Source organism: Pseudorasbora parva, chromosome 1 (genome assembly GCF_024679245.1).
Source record: "Pseudorasbora parva isolate DD20220531a chromosome 1, ASM2467924v1, whole genome shotgun sequence".
Lineage (NCBI taxonomy): Eukaryota > Metazoa > Chordata > Actinopteri > Cypriniformes > Gobionidae > Pseudorasbora > Pseudorasbora parva.
Window position 1 is genome coordinate 4679585 of NC_090172.1, and position 21705 is coordinate 4701289.

General features: G+C 39.8%; 1 protein-coding gene across 1 annotated transcript in view; it reads left to right on the plus strand.

Annotated features, from left to right (window-relative positions):
• Nucleotides 1-21705, plus strand: part of neo1a (neogenin 1a) — a 212175-nt gene that overhangs the window by 156898 nt on the left and 33572 nt on the right. Inside the window, exons 8-12 of the mRNA XM_067456682.1 lie at nt 10966-11197; nt 12352-12506; nt 18241-18389; nt 19217-19355; nt 21005-21054. Coding sequence (XP_067312783.1) covers nt 10966-11197; nt 12352-12506; nt 18241-18389; nt 19217-19355; nt 21005-21054 — 725 coding nt within the window. The remainder of the gene's footprint in view (nt 1-10965; nt 11198-12351; nt 12507-18240; nt 18390-19216; nt 19356-21004; nt 21055-21705) is intronic.

A 21705-nucleotide genomic window follows, 5' to 3' on the forward strand; every position in this document is an offset into this window, starting at 1 on the left:
CCCATCTGTTTCTAAACAGAGCTGCATTTTTCTGAGGGCTGGTAATCTGCAGGTTGTGTGTGTGTGTGTGTGGCAGTATGGAAGGTGATGGAGTGAGGAAAAGCCAGACGAGAGTTTGGACACACTGTAGATGTCACACACGGGGGTTGATGGCTCTTTAGTTGTTACTGGACTTTGCGAGTGTGCTCCGGTTCCAGGTATGCGTGTAGAAAAGTGATAGACAAAGATTCGATGTGTGTCTGAGCACAGACAAGGTGATGGATCTGAGAGCGTACAATGCTGATTTGGGCTATATTTGTGTTTATATCTCAGCTGAGGAGCCCTTGGAGCCATAAAACATAAATAGTATGTCTCCGCTGAGGCCTCTCACTGTGTTCATATGACACTTTAACTAGGCCTGTGTGCCAGACACCGCTAACAGCAGAGCAAATATGCTTGGCTTATTTATGGCCACAGAAAGAGCCCTCGAGCAGCTTTCCAACATCTCTGCTTTGTTTACAAGATTCATCACTCAATGCTAGGAATATTGATGTGATTTAGTTGACATTGTGAAGCCTGTAGCTGTGACTAAACTCAAAGGATTTATTCAGTTTGAGAATGAAGAAATGTCATTTCACCAAAATAAAAAATAAAGTAGTTTTATGATGCACCAGATGACCGTGCTTGAAATGCAATACTAGATTACTGAATCGGGTTTCCTCAACTTCAGACATTTCTATCTCCCAGCGGATGATTTTTAATAAAACATTGTTATAAAATTATTAAATTGGATCGCAGTGATTTGTACATGTTGACTTTATTTTTATGCTTGTACCAGATGAAAACTTTGAATTATTTGTTTAACTGTGATTATAAACTATGATAATCTGACATTTGTCTTTTCGTTTTTATTTTATTTTTAATTTGATAATATTGCTAACTGCATACATTTAGGCACGTGTGTGTTTTTTATTTGAGTTTTACTATTCCACACCCATTTCCTTTAATAAATTGATTTTACACTAGTAACATAAAATAATAGTTTCTTTCGGGACCTCTTGGACAAAAATTTCCACATTGAAACCCAATAAAACTTTTGCAATTTTAAATCTTAGGCCCATTTAGCTGTACAATGATGCTGTCTTTTAGACTGGGTAAACCCTGCCCGATCTGCCGGCGATTTGATTTCACATGGCAAACCATTAATTTCTACTGCTTCTGTTACACTTTTGCGGGATACAATCACGGACTGGCTTATCCACCTGCCACACTATTGGCAGGTTTAACACGATGACAAATAGAGAAGCAATCATAGACAGTAAAAGAAATGGACAGAGCGTTTCCATAGACTTCAACGGCGGAAAGTGAGGTCAACTAGAAGCGCTCACTTCCTGATGGCTGAGCGAACTGCGCAGGCTCAGACTGAGCTTGACGACGTAGATGTGACGTGAGCCTCCTGTCTGACAGCTGTAGGTCTTCTAGTAGTTGTGGAAAGTAAAATCTGAATCACGTTGTTTAAATGTTTTCTCCCGTTGCTTTTGGCTCACTATCGGCTTCTCCCCATTCTTCCCCCTTGACTTTGTCTCCACGTCCCCCCGACTGCCTCATAGACAGTAAAGATTGCTCCCGAGCGTCTCCTCCTGTCTATACGGTAATTTCTCAACTGTGCGACAGAGTCGCGTTGGTTATGACTCAATCGTTAGCCTATTTTTACAAAAACAGCTTCTGCGGGGCGATAGTGTAAGATACAAGGTAATGGAGCCTTTTATGCATTGTCGTGTTTCTTTAGAAATAAACAACGGACAAACGGAGTCTTTAAACGCCTCAGATGTAAAGTTATTCACTGTCAAAGTGACTCAAAAATGAATGGGAGTCAATGGGATGCTAACAGCAGGTGATGGCTTGGTTAGCAATGGCAGCCCCTATGGGTGGTACGCTTTCCGAGCGCTAGATTACCCCCTTGGAAGCAATGGATCGTTGCCCGTTGATCACGCCTCTTGTCTGATTGGTTGAAGGACTATCCAATTGCATGCAGTCTTTTTGAATAATGCTCATTGATCAGAACTCTTGTGCAGGAGAAAATACAGAGCAGACTCTCCAGACAAATGTTCAATCTTAAATTGAGTATTACATTGAATTCAGTCTTTGTAAATAGGCTTTCATTCGCTTGGCAAGGCGTAAAAAAAAATTTTGAATAACATTTTTACTATATAGTGCCCTTTTCTCAGGTTGGACCCATTTAAACAAATACTCACTGTTTGAACTTTTTTTTAATTGACACAAGGGTTAAAATTTCAAGAATTATTGTGTGTAAATAATTAATATACATTTTCTGTGCTCGACGTGAGCACTGAGCGTGACGTGATAAAGCTAAGTGAAACACAGACGAACTGAGCTTTTTGATTAAATATGTGGATAGACGTGCATTATGTGTAGTGTTTTATAATAAACTAAACACTACACCTGCTTCGCATTTCTCATTCTTTATTGCTATAAAAATGCCAATGAAAAACACAAACAGAACATATATCATTATATAATATTTACTTGGGTTCATGTTTCATCTGTAGAAACGTTTCTCTCAGTAGTTTATGAGTGGGACCATGTGGATCTCACATCCAGGAAATGAGCGCAACATCATCATTCGAAAGGGCGGGAGTTATGATCACTTAATATGATTGTAATAACGTTCATAGAAATAGGAAGGAAGGAGGCGGGAACCGGCGAACATTCAACAACTTTTATTAAATAAACAAACAAAACTAAAGTAAACCGCGGGCAGCCCCTCACGGACGACTGCCCACACACACATAACAAAACTCAACGTAAAGTCCAGGCCTGGTCCTCTCTCGTCCTTGACTGGTGTCGCTCGTCCTTAAATGCCTCCGAGCTCCCTCATGAGAGGACTCGAGACCGGTGTGGCTCGCAGGTGATGCTCTTTCACAAGCACGTCCCCGGTCTCACTCGCTCCTCCCATGTCTCTCGCTCGTTCCCCTCGCCACAATGATTGACAAGTCAAGAGCGAATGAGCTCTGTGACTCATAACAGACACACACGGAAGAAAAAACAGCCGTTTCAAGCTCTTCAGATCGCATTATTCAGTGAAAAAAAGAATAGAAATGAATAAATCTGTTCTCAGACACCAATGAGCATCAGCTCAAATCTAATTGGATGGCTCGTTTTATCGCAGGGCAACGGGGAAAAAACAACACACAGGTTGGAAAAACACACTTTCTTTGTAAGTTGAATACAGAAGACTATGCGCCTGAAGCTAGATATTTTACTTTATAACATGTTAACAATTAATATTTTTCTTACACAAATGCATCAATTCACTTTAGAAGGCCTTTATTAACCCCCGGAGCCGTGTGGAGTTATATGATGGATGGATGCACTTCTATGGGCTTCAAACTTTGGGCTGCCATTCACTGCCATTATAAAGCTTGAAAGAGTCAGGACATTATTTAAAATAACTCTGATTCTGAAAGAAGAAAGTCATATACACCTAGGATGACTTGAGGATGAGTAAATCATGGGATAGTTTTCGTTTTTGGGTGAACTAACCCTTAAGTAGTCTCATTTTTACCCACCATTGAAACAAAGTGCTAGCGCTGGTACTTTTCTGTGTCTACAAATACTTTTCTCAAAGGGGCACAGTGATATTTTTGGTATTGGGACTGAGCATGACAAATGGGACTGAAGAGCATGTCAGAAAATGAATGATTTAGCGGATGGACTTGAGCACGAGGGCTTTGATGGAGCAGGCGGAGGTTTGGCAGGTGCTGGAGGCAATGGGGCGGCTGCTTGCTGACCCGAGGGCTGGTATTGTTGGGTATAGACATACAGTAATGACGTGCCAGATGGGCCTTCGCAGCGAACACAGAGGAAGTCCCCTGCCAGCCTCACGCTGCGACCCGTAATCCTGCGCTCTCGTGCCCGTTTCTCCCCCTAAATCTGCCCTGCTGCTCCGGCTTTCATCTCTCAGACTATGGAAGCAAGACGTCTCAGGAGACGAAGCTCTGCCCTGCATCACGTGAGAGACCTGTTTAATCTCAACAGGGGTGTGGATGGTCTTTAATCCGTCATCATCTCATATTCATGATGTTTACTTTGAAGAGATAGATTGCTGTCATCGCTGCAGTGGCACACGCTTCAGATCGACTGCGAAACCGCTGCGGGCGGGCCAGCCGGATCGCCAATGAAAAATGACAAAGACCATCGCGTACTTGACTTATTGAATATCATAGTAGCTCTGCTTATTAAAAACGCTTCTTTCTGTGTCCTTCCTTTGCTTTGTCTATATTTGCTTCAACAAAATGGGTTGAATTGGCAGGAAAAGGCTCATGATATTTTAAGGGCACTTATCAGGAAATATATATTGGATCTTTAAAAAAAAAAAAAAACATCAACAACAACAAAAGAACAGAAAAACGCTCTGATCTTTTTAAGGGGGTGTCTGTGTACGGAAAACTTTCTGTGTGTTTTGGCTGTTTATTCACGTACACGATAACTGCAAACTTTTGAAAGCGGGTATCAAAGTGCACATTTTTTGGAAACGATACTGTTATCGCCGTGTTTCTGTTACGGAATAAGAATTAAAGTAATTGAGACTTTTTATCTCACTTGAAAATTCACATATAATTCAGACTTTATAACTTGTAATTTTGAGTTAATAACCACAATTCTACATAATATTCTTTATAACAGAATTGGGAGATGAAAAGGTGCAATTGCCGTTTTTCATTGGGGGATTAAATCAGAATTTTGACCTTTTTTTTCTTCTTCTTGTATTTCCAAGAATTCAGAATTGTGAGTTATAAAATTGGAATTGCAAGAAATCATTCAGAAATACAAAATATAAATTTTGACTTTTTTTGAGAGTTATGGCTGTGGCATCTTGAGAGTCAGAAATGTAAGATATAAACTTGCAATTGTGAGTTATAAAGTCAGAACTGTGAGTTATGAATTCAGAATTGAGTAATAACGTCATAATTATGAGAAATAAAGTCAGAACTGTGAGTTATAATTTCAGAATTCAGTAATATCATCAGAATTATGAGGAAAAAAAGTAATAACTGTGAGTTATAAAGTCAGAAATTAGTAATAATGTCACATTTTTTAGATATAAACTTGGAATTGTAAGTTATAAAGTCAGAATTTAGTAATAATTCAGAACTGAGTGAAATAAAATCAAAGTTGTGAGATATAAAGTCAGAATTATGAGATAAAAAAGTAATAACTGTGAGTTATAAAGTCATTAATTAGTAATAATGTCAAATTTGTGAGATATAAGCTTGCAATTGTGAGTTATAAAGTCAGAAAGAATTTAGTAATAATTCAGAATTGTGAATAAAGTCAGAATTGTGAGTTATATATTCTGATATAGATATAGATATATATTCTGTCTATGTTCCAGAATTGTGAGATATAATAAAGTCTGATTTGTAAAATTAAAACTTGCAGTCGCAAGAAGAAGTCAGAATTATGAGATAAATTACCAATGACCTTTTTAAATAAGAGAATCTATAAGAGAGTAAACCCTTGAGAAGTGTGATTTGTGTGGCCAGTTCTCCTCTTCAAACACTCCTGTAGAGCTGTTAGCCTGTGTCTATAGATCAAGAGCTGCTCCGTGTTTCAGCATCAGTCAAACCTGTCCCATTTCATGACATGAGTGCCGGTGAAGAACATCAACCCTAGAAAGAATGAATGATATAACCCACTTTTTATGCCTCCACACAGTATGAAAAAAGTCTTCATCCCCTCACGATAACAGCATGATCCCTCAGATCAATAATGGAGAGGTGTTAGATTTAATGCCAATGGATGAAGTCTGTGTGTGTCACATCTCCTGTACCGTGGCCATTTCAATCTATACCCAATCTGTGTAAGATGAAAGAAGGAGCTCACTAAGTGTTCATTAGCAGTGCTCTCTCTCTCTCTCTCTCTCCTCTCTCTCTCTCTCTCTCTCTCTCTCTCTTTCTCTCTCTCTCTCTCTCTCTCTCTCTCTCTCTCTCTCTCTCTCTCTCTCTCTCTCTCTCTCTCTCTCTCTTTTTCACGGAGGTGAGGGAGGCCATTTTTCCTACATTTATGTTTTCCCATGTCCTCATGTTGTACAATGGATATTATTGGTGACCTACATATACAGTCATCATTGCTCTGAGCGACCGTTTCTGTTTAAAAGGAGAAACTCATTCGCATACTCACGAAATAGTATTAAACGCATAATTACATCGATTTAGGTTAAGAATAATTATTTTACAATTCCATTTTACACCAAAGGCCTTGTGACCTTTTTGCTTGGCTTCAGTGTGTATCATTAATAAGGCGAAGTCACCATCTGTACCAGTGGCAGCAGCTATTGCTCTCCGCTATGAATAGAATGGGTATTAATCTTCTGCCGCTAACCACCGTACATCACATGACTGCATTCACCATCAGACAGACTGAAGCCGATGATCCTGATAACATACTTGACACATTTATGTTGCATTGTGGATGAGGATGTTAAAACTTCTGCTCTGTGTATTTTTAAATAGTTTAGTGCTTGAGGTCACTGTTTCTTGCACACCGCCCGCTAAAGTATGTACTCTTTTTGTGAAGAAGTGTAGCAGAAGAGTCGCAAGCTTTGGGACATATACGTCGTCATCTTTAACGCTTAGTCACGTGCATCCTGTCATCGTTTAAACTGCCCTGTCAATCACTGTCACAGTTCAAATCCTCCACATTCAGTTTCATTTCCTACCGTATCGGAGAGAAATGAGAGTATGCGTCGATCTGCACTTCAAATTCTGAACGAAAACAGTAAACCATCTGATATCTCTGGAATACTTTTTTCAACATACTGCGATTTGGGACATACTAATTTTATTTTGAATACTGTTTAGGACGGATAGTATTCGAATAGAGATGCAGCAGTAGTGTCACATTGGCCAGCTGGAGTGCCCATGATATCCTCTGCTATCATTCAATGAACTATTAACTATAACTATAACTATTATAACTATTAACCCATAAACCTTTGCCTGGACGTGCTGATTACTTCCTCCTGTTATGTTTGCCTATTAATACCCTGTGTGTTCATTCACTCATTGTGAAGTCTTGTATGTGTGTCACTGCATTTCTGAGCAGCTCTCTCTTGTCTCTTGTGTCTTGGTTCTGACCTTCTGCCCGATTTCCTGGATTTCCCTGTTAGCCCGTACTTTCTTCCTCAATGTTTGCATTGGATTGTTTCCCTGTGTTTTTGACCCTTGCCTCACGTATGGACTACGATTGCTGATTACCCCTAACGAAAGCTGTGTTTGGATTGCCAACCCATGTTTCAGAGCGGTTCGTGACACATAGTGTGTTCTGAGCTTTTATAACGGACTATCTGTGCAAAATGACTAAAATCCCAACTGTTTAATGTTGCATGAGTAGCATGAAAATCACCATAGGCTCGTTCACCAGTGCCCTCCAAATGTGTGATTTGATTTGCGTGAGGCGCTTTTATCATGACGCTGATGATAAAATGTGAAGCCCGTTTGAATACTATTGAGACTCTACTACTGACAAAAGTCAACATGATCTAAAACAGCAGGGTGTTTTCACACTTGAGTCCTTTTTAAAAGAACTGAACTCAGACTCCTTTAAGTGGACCAAGTAAAAAACGGATCCATTTCTCTTCATTGTCCCCATCCCAGAAAGAGGACTCATATCCTTTTTTTGTCCACTTAAGTAGGAATGTGGTCTCAGACCGTTTTGTGACTGTTGCTTTTTGGATGTAGTCCAGTTCAGTGTTTGTTGGTTGACACTATGGCCTATCCCACTCACTTACATTGTATCTGCCTCACAAAAAAAAATATTTGTTTGCAAAGATTATAATTAATCTTTATTATTAGTGACAGCTTAGATCTTACTGTGTGACGTTACAGCAGGGATCATGTTTGTACGTTCTGACAAGGAACTATATATATATGAATCATAAAGGACTATTATAAATGAAACAGTGTGAGCCCGGCGTTAGTTATAGCAGTGAAAGAGTGTGTGCGTCGTAAGATGGAAGTAGCTAAACATTTAATATTTGATAAAAATGTTCAGCGACCAACAGTGATATCAAGTGATGCTAACTATTTGTAGCCTGACAAGCCAGACCCACATCAAGATGTTTGGTCTGGAAACTCACCATAGACAGGGCTCAATCCGAGGGGCGGATACACGGTTGTCTTTCAAACTCCCTCTGCACGCGATAGGATAGCGCTACAACCAACCAGAGCAACGAAGGTGAAGGGGAGCTCGCTGACTGATTAAACATTCGCCGTATCCGGTCGGCTAAACTCAGAACACATCTTCCCTTTTTAAGAATGACTTCAGTGCCGCTCTTTGTTCTTTTCTCAGAGGAAAGCTTAACTCCAAGTCTTCCAGAGGCGCGGGCAGAGCTGATTCGAAAGACCGCCGCCGTTCGCCAGTTTCTGTGTTACTAGAAGCACGCAAACGCAACTCGGCCGTCGTCATTATGGCCCCGCCTGCCGACTCTATACACAATGTGATTGGGCCGTCCAGATTCTGAGGAATACAGCTCAGATAGGAATTGAGAGTTGCTAGACCACACTTGCGGGCAAATTAAATTTGCTGCCGCTAGGGTGCGTCTAGATTTCTAGGCTATTTGACATTTTTGGTGAAATTTAATTTTAAAAAAATGCCATTATTTATGTAAATCATAACTGAATTTGACGTGACAAGAAACATTTAGATTTTTTGCATATTAGGCAGACAAAAAAAATGACTGAATGTGTGAGTATAAAAAAAAAAATTCAGCGCTGGGAAGATGAATCTGTATTTAAACTGGGTCATTAATGTAGTAGAAATGTGAAATTATTTTTGAGTTTGGTGCTTTCTAGACTGAGAAAAGACAGAAAATGTATTTTTGTCTCATTGGGATGAAAGACTACAATTCCCAGAATGCTTCGCTGCCCTGTGAGGCCATTCACAAAGCCACCGCTACTGGATTACTGTGACTGAGTTCAGAAAGTACAATTAAATACTGAACGTGTGTGTTCAATATAACGATCGAGTCACGATCATTTGAATATACTCCAGGGTTTCTACTGATACAAAGCCATATGCTAATCGTTGAAGTAACCCTTTAAATAACCCCAACTTCCCCACGCAAAAAAAAAAAAAAAAAAAACACTTTGGGCCCCTCAATGTCTAAGACATGGGGTGCGTCTCAATCCGCTCCCTGGTTTAGTAGTCAGTGTACTGATCAGGGAATCAACCCATTGACTTTTTTCTTGATCAGTGCCCTGACTACTGAACAAGGAAGCTGATTGATACGTACCCATGGTCATGGCCTTGATTTGTTGAGATGTGAGAGAATAAGCAGCCTTGATGAACAGCTGATTTGTACGGAGTCATCTGATGACCAAACTAAATTGGAATTCACAAATGGAACAAATAAAGTGAGCCCGGATTGATTCATCCACAATGGACCTCCTCCTGAGATGGTTTTAGTTTGGTTTGCTTTGAAAGGGTGTGAGATCGTTTGGGGTTTTCAGATGTGGGCAAAAATCACACAAACCGCTCAGAGCCCTGAAAAGAAGTGTGTAAACACCCTAAAAAGGGGGTTAAACATCAGATTAGAAAGCTTTTTAAACTCTTCATGACCACCTTAACAAGGATGTTTCATGTTCTATTGCATTTATTATAGTACATTTTGACTAACTTTATATCTTAATGGAATAGATCTTTCACTAGAAATTGATATTACAACTGTAGCATGTTTTAGCTTTCTAAATGTTTAGGTTGCCAGAGGAAGCAGAAAAGCTTCAGAGAGAATGTCACACACCACACACAGCTGAACCAGAGATAAATGCTGAGCGATATCATTTTTTTCTGCCTGCAGCTAGACAGATGAACATTGATGGCTCGTCTTTGTGGAAAACTGTAATTGCTACAACTAATGTTTAATTTGTTCTCCATCTAATGGATTTTGTCATTTAGGGGAAGCTATAAGCTAATGAGCGCCGCTATTAGTGTATATCATAGAGCTGTGCATTATCAGTCTCTTCTCCTTCTGTCTGTTCAGAGCTGAATAAGACACGAAGAGCACATCTCAACACAATACATCTCTCAGAAGGTGCTTTTAAACTCTCAGAGGTTTCTCTTTATAGCTCAAGAGACTTAATGAAGGCCTCAGATACATCAAGTCTCCTAAAATTCCTTAGAGAACATAAAACAGAGAGATCTTTGGCACACAGTAAGTCAAATTAAGCTGTGAATACTCTGCAGACCCAAAAGCTCTCTGTAAAAAAAAAAATTGACAAATTTCTAGTGGCTGATCACATCTAAGTTTTTCAGTTTGCCAAATTGAAATTCTGTGAATTGATGCAATTTATTTCACAGAAACTCATTTTGACCAACTGAAAAATTTAGATGTGATCAGTCACTAGAAATTTGTCAATTGGGACCTGAATTTTACAGTGCTTGGATTGTTCCCAACTTCACACACAAGTATAGTAGTCCTCACAAAAATATATGTACTCAACCAAAGCCATATGACATTCACAGAAACTCTTTTTCTTCCCATCAAGCGCCATGCCAGGTTGTTAACATATTTGAGCTAATAACAATATACTTTTTTTGGTGTAAATTTGAGATGAACCATTTTAAAAGTGAAAAATACACCACTTGCGAAAATACACCACTTGCGATTCAGCTTTCCATCATTTTTCCACTTCAGCTGTTTTTCTCCAACTACATGCCTGACATTCTTCCATTATGATTGCATTTTTCATGATTATTTCACTGTTTTGTTGATTTCCTGTCATGGAAGCCATTGTGTTATGTTTTTTTGTTTGTTTGTTTTCTTTGTTTGTTTTTCTTTTTATGTGTTCTCCTGTGTTTTGCTCTCCACCCCTCCCTCCCTGTATTTCTGTGTTACTTCACTATCCGCTCCCTCCACCTTTTATTCCTGCTTTCACTCACACACCCCACTGTCTGCACTCAAAGATGTATCCCTCCCCTCGCCCCCTCCTCCCACCTCACTGACCCGTGCCACTACTGACCATCTAATGCCAGGCTCCAGAGGCGGCGGCTCAGGCCCCACGCCCTCCGCCCCCCGGGACGTTGTGGCCTCTCTGGTCTCCACTCGCTTCATCAAGCTGACCTGGCGTCTTCCCGCTGAGCCGCATGGAGAGGATGTCACCTACTCAGTGTACTACAGCCTGGAGGGCACTAACAGGTACACTGCAAAAAAAGTTAAAAGTTTAAGGCAACCATTTGTGAGTTTTCTCAACTTAGGATCAATAGTTGTACAAACTTTGTTTGAGTTATCTCAACTTTTTTCATGTTTCATAGATGAATACACTTTAAAAGTTGAATTTGTCATTCAAAACATAAGTTGGATTTTTTACAGTGTAGGGCATTTATGTGTTACATATGCACTACTGTTTTGAAAGTTTGGAGTTGGAAACAGATTTATACTTTTATTCTGCTAGGATTCACTGAATTCATCAAAAGTTACAGTAAACTTTTGTAATGCAAATATATATTTATATTTCAAATAAATGCTGTTTTATTCTATTAGTCAAAAAAAACTGAACATTTTTTTGCAGTTTCCACAAACATATTATGCAGCACAACTGTTTTTTGATGATAATCATAAATGTTTCTTGAGCAGCAAATCATCATATAAGAATGATTTCTGAATGATCATGTGACACTGAAGACTAGAGTAATGATGCTGAAAATACAGCTTTGATCACAGGAATAAATAATATTTGACCATATATTCACATAGAAAACAACTTTTTGTACAATTACAAATTTTTTTTAATAATGTTTCACAACATTAATGTTTTAATTGTATATTTTATCAAATACCAACCCTACATTTTGAGGCGTAACTTACCTGCAATTTACTAAAATTGTACCAAAAAGAATGAAATTAGGATATATATATATATATACTGTATATAAAATGAGAATTACAAAAATGGTTATGTTATGAGAAGATTTGTGCTTACTTGTCGTTAAATATCACATGTGCAAAAAAAGGTCTTGTTTTTTTTATGCAAAAAAAAAAATTATAGTTCTAAATTCTGACTATATATATATATATAATCCTAAATTCTGACTATGAAGTGAAATGTGACCCAGACATGTTTTCGTGTCCTTCACCCTCCAAGAATCCTTTAATTATGGATGCTATTGATTATTGTATTCTGTGCATTTGTTGCTATTATTTCAAGTCGCATGTTGTTCTTATTAATATTTTATAACGCATTTCTGTATGAGCTGCTTTTGACTGCAGAAAAATAAGAGATGCTTTGAACCCACAAATCAGCAGTCAGCTCCTGTTTCAGTCTCATGTGACGCTTCTCTGTTCCTGTACAGGGAGAGGATCGTGAACACCAGTCGTCCAGGAGAGATGCAAGTCACCATTCAGAACCTCATGCCAGACACCACGTATGCCTTCCGCGTCGTGGCGCACAACAGGAACGGCCCAGGAGAGAGATCAGCGCCTCTGAGGGTCGCCACCCAGCCGGAAGGTAAGAATGGGGTGGGAGCTGAAAGCTTGATTGAGAAAAATTTACCATGCGTCATTCAAAACAAAAAATATTTACCCCTTGTAAGAGAAACTTTTATTTGTTTACTAGTCAGACTACATTCATTCACACAACCGAAGCACAGTCGTAGCACAGCCAAAGCACAGCCAAAACACAGCCAAAGCACAGAAAAAACACAGCAGAAACACAGCCAAAACACAGTCGAAGCAAAGACAAAACACAGCCGAAGCACAAGCGAAACAAAGCCGAAGCACAGCCAAAACACAGCTGAAGCACAGCCAAACAAAGCCGAAGCACAGCCAAACAAAGCCGAAGCACAGCCAAACACAGCCGAAGCACAGGCGAAGAACAGACAAAACACAGCCGAAGCACAGACAAAACACAGCTGAAGCACAGACAAAACACAGCTGAAGCACAGCCAAACACAGCCGAAGCACAGGCGAAGAACAGACAAAACACAGCCGAAGCACAGAAAAAACACAGCTGAAGCACAGACAAAACACAGCCGAAGCACAGCCAAACAAAGTCGAAGCACAGCCAAAACACGGCCGAAGCACAGAAAAACACATCCGAAGCACAGGCGAAGAACAGACAAAACACAGCCGAAGCACAGACAAAACACAGCTGAAGCACAGACAAAACACAGCCGAAGCACAGCCAAACAAAGTGGAAGCACAGCCAAAACACAGCCGAAGCACAGACAAACACAGCCGAAGCACAGACAAACACATCCGAAGCACAGGCGAAGCACAGACAAAACACAGCTGAAGCACAGACAAAACACAGCCGAAGCACAGCCAAACAAAGTCGAAGCACAGCCAAAACACAGCCGAAGCACAGACAAACACATCCGAAGCACAGGCGAAGAACAGACAAAACACAGCTGAAGCACAGCCAAACACATCCGAAGCACAGGTGAAGCACAGGCGAAGAACAGACAAAACACAGCCGAAGCACAGACAAAACACAGCCGAAGCACAGACAAAACACAGCCGAAGCACAGACAAAACACAGCCGAAGTACAGACAAAACACAGCCGAAGCACAGACAAAACACAGCTGAAGCACAGACAAAACACAGCCGAAGCACAGCCAAACAAAGTCGAAGCACAGCCAAAACACAGCCGAAGCACAGACAAACACATCCGAAGCACAGGCGAAGAACAGACAAAACACAGCCGAAGCACAGACAAAACACAGCTGAAGCACAGCCAAACACATCCGAAGCACAGGTGAAGCACAGGCGAAGAAGAGACAAAACACAGCCGAAACACAGACAAAACACAGCCGAAGCACAGACAAAACACAGCCGAAGCACAGACAAAATACAGCTGAAGCAGAGTCCAATCGTAGCGGAAGCACAGTCGAATTGTAGCCGAAGCGCAGCCAAAGCAGTCGAAACACAGCCGAAGCTCAGCCGAAGCACAACCAAAACAATATTTTCTGCAATACACATGCCTCTTTAACATTCTTATCAAATCAGAATATGTTCTAATGAGATTTATGGAGTTAATAAAATCTGATGTTTACTGACTCAACACAGTTACGCATTGTGCTCTGACAGAAGTTAGTGGGCAACAATGCATGAAATCAAGCTTACGCAGGTTGTGTTTACGCTCACACACTTGTCTGGAGTGTTTCAGGCCTAAGAGATTATGCTGAACATTTTCTCTGGAGGTTTTCTTTCCCAAAATCGTCAGTTTAAAATCTCATCATAGAGGTAAGCACCTGCTGAGTTTTTAAGCAAACACTCCTCTTGAACGGCGCTGAAGGTGTATGGCCTGACTCCTTCAGCGTGAAACATTATCAGCCCAAACCCAGCGCAGGAGACGCTGTTTCTGGGTCAGACGTGCTCCTCTGCGCGTCCTTGGCTCTGGGTGCTGTAAGCACTTTATAATGTGTGTTAGCGGGATTCTGGCGCTCTCGGGAATCCTGCTGCGCGGAGATCAGCCTCTGAGGCCGACACACATATAGCTGTGAACATTATGAATGAATCTGAACACACACTCACACACTCGTAGAACGCTCTTAATCCGGTGTAGGCGTCCCATCCCATCCTGGAATCAAAAGCAGGCGTTGATGTTGGACAGAACGAGTGTCTGTGGAACTGAGATAAAGCGATTTCTCACTCAGGTGCCAGAAACGCCTGATCAAAGTTTGCAAAATGATTAATGTAAGACACGAGTGCAGTTTATATTAGAGTTTGAATATGACAGATGGTTCAGTGTAACCATAACTGGATGAGTATAGTTAAACGGTTGTTGCAGGCGTGTGGCGAAGTGGTTAAAGCCCCTGTGGAGCACAAAGGGAGATCTTATGAGGACTGTTCATGTTGCTCTTCACATTACAGTTAAAATATGTATTTAGAGACTCATGTTCCAGAAAGGACAGAAAGGCACCAAAAAAGTAGTCCTTACTAGGGATGCACAATATGGACCGCCATATCGATACTGGTCAGTACATGTCCACTTTTAATGTTATCGGCCTGATAAGAATATTTAGCTGATGTATGAGATGATAAATAATGGATTTTTTCTTCAGCTGAGACACTTCAAATGCTCACCGTTCACCATGATGGGTTTGAAATGCTTGAAATATGACTGAAATCACTTCAAAAAGGAAAAATACAGTTGCAAGCGCAAGTCTGTCATATAGGCGATATAAAAATATAATGAGAACCTTGTAATGTGTGTTTGAGACTTTTGTTTTTGTAAATCAGGCTCTCAGAAATGACATAAATTTGGATTTAGATTTATCGGACAATATATTGGTTATCGGCTTTTAAATATAAAGAATTATCGGTTATCATATTGGCCAAAATATTAAAAAAGGTGTAATTACAAATATATTTAAATACGTGACACAAGTTTCAATATAAATTTAGCTTACCATGTCAGTACATTCAGCAGCAAACTTTAACAATATTTAAAAGACAATAGACTTAATTATAACATTACATATAAGATATATACTATAAGTGGATCAAATAGTATGTAGTCTATAATACAGCTAATTGCATTAAATCAAATTTATTTGTATGCCGTTCCAGTTAAACGTTACATTTAGTTTGTACTCATATTATTTTAAAGTATATTATTTCCATAATAAGTACTTGTTTTAAAAGTATGCCAAAGTGTACTTCTTTTTCTCTAGAGTGGTCACTCTACGCAAGGTTTTATGGAAAAGAACGTTATTCATAATTTCTCCTGTTGAGTTACATGGAAAAAGTACAGGTAGTAAATTATGACTCCCGGGGGATTGTCCCTTTAATAAGTGTATTGTGGATAAAAGTGTCGGCTCAATGACTACTTGACCAGTTGTTTAATGTCTATACCAGGGGTCTCCAACCTTTTTTCATTTGAGAGGTACTTTTTAAAAATGAAAGTCGTCGAGAGCTACTCATGTTCTACAATACTTAAAACTCTTAAATAATGCATCATAATTGTCATATTAACAACTATCCAAACTGCTCTACACCTGAAAAAGTTCCAGTAGTCGGTACCAATACCAAAAACATTTTACGGTACTTGATCAGTACCAATTTTGGTACCACAGCAAAATGTTTTATTTATTTATTTATTTTTTATTTAACTATTTAAAAAAAAATATATATTAAATTTAATACGTTTATTATTTACGATAATAATTATTATAAGTAAATCATACATAAACATGTATAGGCTGTATGCTGTTTAAAAGTAATCATTGTTTATACATAAAATATTACGTGAAAAATAAGGAACCATCTAGGCATAATTATCATTATTAGTAGAGATGTATTATTATTAGATAGAGGTGTAGTTAAATCTACTGTAGGCTCAGCAGTAGCCAAATATATTCTGTCAATTTCTCCGCGTTAAACTTCACGTTAAACCAAACTTTTATTTTGACGGGTTGCCATGAAGACCTTTGAGTGTCTGTTCATAAGACAGTTTTCTTAAATTAAATATTAAATTGTCATTAAGTGACAGTTTGTGTCACGCGCGGGCGCGCGCTGCCGCGCCCGTTATTCACACAGGGACGCAAAATTTGCAGGAGTAATATTTAAATAGTAATTTGCAGTTTAATATTCACATACACTAGTATATATTCGGCAACAGTCTGGATTAACATGGAAGCTGTGTGTACCGAATATACTCGGGAGTCGGTACTACCAGTAAATACATAAATGCTGGTATCGTCATTTTTTTTTAAAAAATGTCATAACCAACATGGTATTAAAGTAGCCTAACTGTACTTGTGACAAGCCTACATTTGCATGTTTACATTTACATTTGTTCATAGATAAAAAAAATTCTAAGTCAGTCTAAATTAGCTCACTCTGATGAGATGCAAAGTACGTCTTGGCGAGCTACCTCCAATCAGGAGCGACGTGTTGGAGACCCCTGGTCTATACTATTTAAATTATGTTTTTATTTAACAAGGTTCGGGATGAGCTCGTTCAGATAATTGACACAGGTTTAGAGTACTCAGCTAATCAACAAAAGAGGTGTATATATACACGCAGCTTTCTTACCTCCATTTTGTTGACAGTTTATCAGTATCCCTCCTCCACCCCTTCTCCACATTTTGCTCTTTTTAGTTCCAAATCACTACTTACATACAGGGGGTGGTCTGGGTTCAGGCCGAAGTCCGAGCTCGAAGCCCTCCCCCTGGACAGCACGCCAAATACGCATTTAAATTTACTCTCTATAAATTATATATAAGTGTGAACTTGTGAAATGATATTATATTTCATTTAATGTAGAGCTCCGTTTCGATTGGTGCTACATGATGAGTCCCTGAAGGCATGTCAGTTGTGAGCGTGTTGGAAAACAACACATTTAACGGACACTCATCGGAGCCTATAATTGAATGTAATGATTCATGACCCTAGCAAGTAAACAAAAGTTAAGCAACATAGAATCTCATTTCCATTCTCTCCGCTCGGCTGAGCCAATTAAATCACGTCAATCCTGGCGTGTGTTAGTCTGCTTTCTGTCGACACACACCGCTGACATATGCTCCGCTGAGGAGAGATATCACTCTCTCTGCTCGAGTCCATTTCGAAGGGCTTCAGTGCCGTGACTGTTTTACAGACGGTCCTGCCAGAGCATCAGCGGACTAACCAGTGACAGACAAAAGCTGCGAGAAATAATAAAACAATACAAAATAACTTTAAAAAAGATGAGATGAGATTAAATGAAGAAATTGATTTAAATTACATGAAAAAATTAAATAAAACATATAATAAAATAATGAAATTAAATTGAATTAAATAAAAAGGTAATTCATTAAAATTAAAATACAATAAAATGAAACAATGAAATAAAATAAACTTAGATTAAATTAAATTAAATAATTAAATAAACTGAAATGAGAACTGAAATTAAATGAAATTATATTATGAAATTATATTACATAAAAAAATTACATTAAATAAAAAAAATCAAATTAGAAGACAATTAATGATGAAAGATGAAATTAAATAATTAAATTAAATGTTAAAAAATAAAGTAAAATACAATGAAATACAAAATAATTGTATTTAATTAAATAATTAAATTAAATATAATGAGAAATCAAATAAAAAAAATTTGATTAAATTAAATAAGATGAATTTAAATGAATTTATGTAATGAAATTAAATAATACAATTAAAATAAATGAATGAAATGCAGTGCAGTGCTTTCATAATGTCGTTTTTCTGAGTTTTCTCCGCTCTCTGTATGTGATAGTCCAGGTCCCCGGCCCTGCTCCTAACCTGCATGCAGTGGTGACGTCCCCCAGCACAGTGAGCCTCAGCTGGGACGTCCCACTCATCGGCAATGGAGAGATCCAAAACTACAAGATCTACTACATGGAGAAGGGCATGGACAATGAGCAGGTAAAACCAGACTTCACCTCCACTTCCACCTCCACCTTCACTTCCACCTCCACCTTCACCTCCAACTCCAACTCCACCACCACCTACACCTTCACCTCTACCTCCACCTTCACCTCCACCTTCACTTCCACCTCCACCTTCACCTCCAACTCTACCACCACCTACACCTTCACCTCTACCTTCACCTTCACCTCCACCTTCACTTCCACCTTCACCTTCACCTCCACCTACACCTTCACCTCCACCTTCACCTCCACCTTCTCCTCCAACTCCAACTCCACCACCACCTACACCTTCACCTCTACCTTCACCTCTACCTCCACTTCCACCTTCACCTCCACCACCACCTTCACCTCCACTTCCGCCTCCACCTTCACCTCTACCTTCACCTCCACCACCACCTTCACCTCTACCTTCACCTCCACCTTCACCTCCACCACCACCTTCACCTCTACCTTCACCTCCACCTTCACCTCTACCTTCACCTCCACCACCACCTTCACCTCTACCTTCACCTCCACCACCACCTTCACCTCCACTTCCGCCTCCACCTTCACCTCCACCACCACCACCTTCACCTCTACCACCACCTCCACTTCCACCTTCACCTCCACCACCACCTTCACCTCCACTTCCACCTACACCTTCGCCTCTACCTCCACCTTCACCTCCACCTCCACTTCACCACCACCTCCACCCCCACCTTCACCTCCACCTTCACTTCCACCTCCACCTTCACCTTCAAAATGTTTTTATTTCTATATCTGTGCAGTGTCCGTATATAATGTATATCCGTGTATATCTCTCATATGTCTCTTGTCTCTCAGGATCTGGATGTGAACACACTGTCCTACACCATGACTGGACTGAAGAAGTTCACAGAGTACAGTTTCAGAGTGGTGGCCTATAACAAACATGGACCTGGAGTCTCCACTGAGGACATATCGGTGCGCACATACTCTGATGGTACGTACAGTAAATCTTCTCTAGTTCCCACCGCTCTGCTCCAAACCCATGCAGTCATTCATTTTGCTCCTCAAAATAACTGTTACTCCTATCACTCTACTAGGCAATAAACCAACCATCATCTATATCCCTGCTGTAGTTGCATCAACAGAGCAATATCAGCAGGGTCCAAAATTAACTTTATGCCATACCTGTCAATGGTGAGTGAATTACTGGGCATAAAGATTTGTTGCCTCCCATGAAATTGTATTTTGTAGTTATTACTATATACTTCAACGGGCACTCATGAGCTTACTTCGGTTAAGTTTTTTATGCTCACTGTAAATTAGGCCATTTTAGGCCAACTATTTTCTCTCAGTTTCGTTGGTATGAATATACACTGCATACACTCCATTCCAAAAGTATTGGACACCCCTCCAAATCATTGAATTCAGGTGTTCCAATCACTTCCATGGCCACAGGTGTATAAATCAAGCACAAAGCATACAGACACTTCTACAAACATTTGTGAAAGAATGGGTCGCTCCCAGGAGAACATAAAGTGGATAAAGTGGAAGCAATTAGGAACAGCCACAACTCCGCCACGAATTGGTGGGCCATGTATAATCACACACCAGGGCCAGCACATGCTGAGGGTCACAGTGCTCATAAGTCACCAACTTTTTGCAGAGTCAATAGCTCCAGACGTGCAAACTTCTGTGGCCTTCCTTCCGATTAGCTCAAAAACAGTGTGTAGAGAGCTTCATGAAATGGCCGAGCAGCTCATCCAAGTCTTACATCACCAAATGCAATGCAAAGCGTGGGATGCAGTGGTGTAAAGCACGTCACCACTGGACTCTAGAGCAGTGAGACGTATTCTCTGGAGTGACCAATCACGCTTCTCTGTCTGGCAATCTGATGGATGAGTCTGGATTTTGGCGTTTGCAAGGAGAATGGTACTTACCTGACTGCATTGTCCCAAGTGTAAAGTTTGGTGGAGGGGGGGGGGGGGGGGTTGTTTTTCAGGGGTTGGGCTTGACCTCTTAGTTTCAGTGAAAGGAACTCTTAATGCTTCAGCATACCATGACATTTTAGACAATTTCATGCTCCCAACTTTGTGGGAACAGTTTGGGCATGGCCCCTTTAGGTTCCAACATGACTGCACACCAGTGCACAAAGCGTCGGTCTATAAAGTCATGGATGAGCGAGTTTGGTGTGGAGGAACTTGACTGGCCTGCAGCGGAGACTGCGAGCCAGGCCTTCTCGTCCAACATCAGTGCCTGAGCTCACAAATGCGCTTCTAGAGGAATGGTCAAAAATTCCCATAAACACACTCCTGAAGCTTGTGGAAAGCCTTCCCAGAAGAGTTGAAGCTGTTATAGTTGCACATGGTGGGCCAACTCCATATTAAACCCTACGGATTAAGAATGGGATGTCATTAAAGTTCATGAGCATGTAAAGGCAGGCATCCCAAAATCTTTGCCAATAAAGTGTAGATGCCATGGTGGAGTGCTATGAGAAACATGAAAGTCGCCATTGACAATGACAGTTTAATGGTCATTATATAAAACTATTTGACTGCTCAGTACTGGCATTAATGTAATAAGCCATGTAATAAATTTGGACAGGGCATGTCAGATGTTAACTAATGCTGTGGTCCCTCTGCTCAGTCCCCAGCGCTCCACCCCAGAACATGACGGTTGAAGTGCTGAACTCTAAGGTAAGAGTATGACGTGTGTATGATGTGTAAAGTCACTCTGATGAAAGATTTCACTGCGATGAGTGACACATCTGTCTACTGTCACAAAGCTTTACATCCTCATTTATTCTTCCTCTGCGTTCACCTCCCCCTCTTTCTCAAGATACAATTTATATTTGTCTAGCTGCCAGGGAATATGAGACTTCCTCCTCCGGTTTTATTCATGAGTGTGTTCATTGTTCTAGTCATATATAGACACATGTCTTGGGCTGTCCATTTAGCTCTGTTTTGCTTTTAGGGTTTAAACAAATGCTTTAAGTATTAAAATCCACCTATTTTGCAATTATAAAGGTTCCTCATTTTAGTTTTAATAAAAGTTACTTGCATCCAAGGTCGAAAGACTTTAATTTTCTTATAATAAACATTAAACCACTCCTAATTTCTCAAAGGGTCTGAAAACGGTTCGTTCAAAGATTTAGGATGAAGAACATGAGCCATTTTTAAAGATCACAACATAGATTTGTCTTATTTATTTATTTATTTATTTATTTATTGCCATGACTATTTTAGAAACAATATTGCCAAAGTATCAATACAGAAATAATAATAATAATAATAATAATTTTTGGGTGAACTATCCCCTTAAATACAGATTGTATCATTACATCGTTA